At 35.1% G+C, this 3,608-nt stretch overlaps 1 protein-coding gene across 1 annotated transcript; it reads right to left on the reverse strand.

Moving 5' to 3' along the window:
- Positions 1–1,880: 1,880 nt before the first annotated feature.
- LOC146907539 (F-box/kelch-repeat protein At3g23880-like) lies at positions 1,881–3,175 on the reverse strand. The gene has a single exon (XM_085726540.1). It carries the CDS (start codon positions 3,084–3,086, stop codon positions 1,881–1,883), a length of 1,206 nt encoding a protein of 401 aa, XP_085582666.1. The 5' UTR covers positions 3,087–3,175.
- Between the last annotated feature and the right edge of the window lie 433 nt (positions 3,176–3,608).

Genomic DNA, 3,608 nt, shown 5'->3' on the forward strand with positions numbered 1-3,608 from the left:
GATGAAAATTGAAAAAATTCGCACTAGAACCACTACGCATGAGATGAGGCAATCTTGGCTACTGCCCCATGCGTCCCACACATGGTAGCGGACAGAAAGTTTTGTTTTCTTGTTTTCCAAGTTGATTTAGTGGAAAAAGCTCAGTTTTCTTCTCTTAACCCTAAGTAATAATGTACTCTAAATAAAGACCCTTGCACACTCTTTTATTCATTCAGAAAGCTAATGATACAGCAAGGGTCAACCATCAGAGTTTCAAGACAGATGATCTCCATTTTGTATGTCGATTCTCTTTTGCATTTCAGTGTGGATTTAATGGTTTCTTTGGCACCTGTTTTTTACCTTTGTCTAGAATCTCTCTTTTCTTACCATTGTTTACCATTATCTGCATCACTAACTTGTTGTGGATGCAGTCATTGACAGTTAGAAACAGTGTAGCCAATAACTTGACAGTGTGAGCAAAAATCAGGAAGCCACTGATAGGCAACCTCCATGTTAAAAGCAAATCATTCCCTCTCAACCATTATTGCGATCCAATTTAGTTTGGTTCATGAAACATGCATACCCCTAGAAAGAATAAATTGGTTCAAGTTGGAATTTTATTAGAAGGAGCTTCTACGAGAAAGCTATGAAGCCCCTAGCTTCTTCCCCCACCAACAAACCCTACAAAACCTTACAAGTCGACTTAACTGAGAAACCACTCCCCTCTTTTGGGTGCCACACCAAAACGTCTTCTTCATCCACCCCTTAAATGACCGAGTAACTCCAATTTATTTTGAAGGTTACCCTCCCACATGAATAAATCTCTACGCCTAATAAACTCCCACTTCCACACACACTCTTCCCTTACTCTAACCTCTGACACTTTTTCCTCTGTTTGACATGAAATTGAAAACATATGGGGGAATTCACTACACAATCTGACCTCCAATCCTAACATACTAATTACCCCAATAATTCAATCTTCTAGTAAGCTGCTGTAACATTGGCTCCCAATTAGATAATTTTCTTGGATTTGCACCCATCGAAACCCCAAATACTTAAGCGATAAAGATTCATCTACTACAATTTAAAAAATTGCACCCATCACCATGAATTCTGGTGGCGCATTTACCCCACCAAACAACTTTTCCAAAAATTATCATTCAATCCCATACCTTCAAACCCACCCATCGAAAATATGTATTGACAAGAAAATATCTATTGTAGGAAGTTTTTTTTTCATTTTTAAGAAATCTATTGTAGGAAGTTAATTAGCTTAGCATTAACTAGTAATACTATTGGCCACAAAATTAAAATTAACATCAAAACTTAAAACTATTGTGATATGAATAGGTAACATTTAGTTTAAAAATTGTTACAAAACCACAACTATTATACTAGTTGATTAGAGTTTCACTACCAAAATAATTACTATTCACTACCAAAAAAAAATTTGATTAGAGTTAAATATTTTGAAAGGTTAAAATGTAGCAGTGAAGCATAGATTATTGATATAGTATTAAGTGTACTTAAAATATTCAAAGAATCGAGATTTTCTTCAAATATTTTCGACTAAACTCTGATGAAAACTATTGGTCCATAAATGTCTTATACAAAAGGAGTACTATAATTAAAGAAAATGATCTCCAACATGCCATGAATAAGCGATAACTAAACATAGGAATAGGATCCGTAGGTTTAATCGGCATATCGATGAGAAAGCATTAAAGTAAAAGAAATAAGCATTGCATTATACAAATTACATGAGTTAAAAACAAAGCTAGTTAAAAAAAAAAGGAATAGGATCCGTATGTTTAATCAGCATATCTATGAGAAAGCATTGAAGTAAAATAAATAAGCATGCATTATACAAATTATATGAATTAAAAAAGCTGCTACTTTCAACAAATCGAAACCAAGCTTTCAACATAATCCATGAGTGTATTGGGAATTCTCGTTCTCTCAACACTATTATTTCTCGTATTATAGAGAATTGCCTGGTCCTCTACGGTGCTTGCAAGTATCAGTATTTGACCATCCTCTGAAAGATGCAATGGCACCAAATAAAATATTGGACCTCCAAAGTAATCAATTTGAAGATTCTCATAACTAATTTGAAGCAGTGGAGTCCAAGACTCTACAACTCTAAAATCCATCATATGCCATAAAACAAAATGAGTCTGCTTCACATCATATGAAAAAGAAAGGCGTCCATTCAACACGCTGATAGTTGGATCAACTTGAGACAATTTATCAAAACCTTGAGGCAGCCGCATCTGTGTGTATGTCTCAGTTCCCAAATCAAGTGAAATAATCACATATTTGTTAACAGAATCAATGGGAAAGTCGAAAACGGCCAACCAATTAAGTGTTCCACTCAAATACACAACATAATGCTGGCGTACGTTGAACACTTGAAGAGGAACCACGGGTAAATTTGTTATGTTTCTCCAAATGTTTTCACCCAAACTGAAAACTTTCGTCTCTAGTATCATCATATTTTTACTATGATAACTTAACATCACAACCTTAAATGTGGATGTTAAATTATCATAACCAAATGTAAATTCATAATATATCGGTCCATAATACTTACTGCTAAAAAGGCGTAAATACCCTAACTTTTCAGACCTTGTCCTTGTGGATGGGTTCCAAAACTGAAGCCATGCATCTCGATACCCACGTGAATAAGTAAAAATGAGCAAGCAAATCAATCCATTGCATGAACCAACAATACGATGAACGTTAGATCCTTCGTTATCAATGTCACCGACAATAAGGTAGTGAGGATCCTCATCAAGGGAAATTGAAGGGTTGTCAAGTAAATTGCGCACGGGGAAGGGTATAACCCTCTCAATGTTAGTAGTGATTAGTGCTAGGTGAGGATTTTGTGCAGATCGTTTCTTAGTAGTGACCAATGCTAGGTGTGGATTTCGTGCAGATTGTTGAAGGTGCATTTTGACGAAGATAGGATCAATAAAGAGGGAGTTATATGACTTACCCAAGCACCTCATTCGCATCATAGACTTTACTGGAAGGAGGGAAAGAACTTTAACAATCAGTTCTTTTGGGAGAAAGCTCCGCGACTGAGATGGAGGCAAATTCATTTTCACGACCAACGTTGAATTTGTGTTGAGCCTGTTCCCAGCAAGGTGCCTTCCACCTTCGTGTTTTTTTATTGGGTCACGACCTTTGTGTTTTATTTAACTATGAGTTGTGAAACCAACAAAAGATAAGTTGTCTATATATATTGATTTCTCAAATGAAATATAATTCATTTTTAAAAGACATTTATTATGGTCAAAGATAAAATAAAAAAGTCATTTATTATAGTCAAAAGACATTTATTATGGTCAAAATAAAACTTTTTTTTTTAAAAAGATACTCACTCCTTCGGTTCTATTTATAAAGGAAAATGCTTTTTGGTACGGACGTTTGCACGCGAAATTTCACGGACGCGTGGGAAAGCTTCTATTCAACGCGCTACAGTAGTTTCTGCATTGTTTTTATGGAATTAAATAATATTAAATATATAATAAAACTATTAATAGAAATACTACAACCCATGTACGCCATTGTTTCTGCATTGTTGACCATCCTTATACCATCACAACTGCCATTATCCAGAG

Source organism: Medicago sativa, chromosome 7, assembly GCF_051527215.1.
Source record: "Medicago sativa cultivar Bolivia chromosome 7, Bolivia_mono, whole genome shotgun sequence".
Lineage (NCBI taxonomy): Eukaryota > Viridiplantae > Streptophyta > Magnoliopsida > Fabales > Fabaceae > Medicago > Medicago sativa.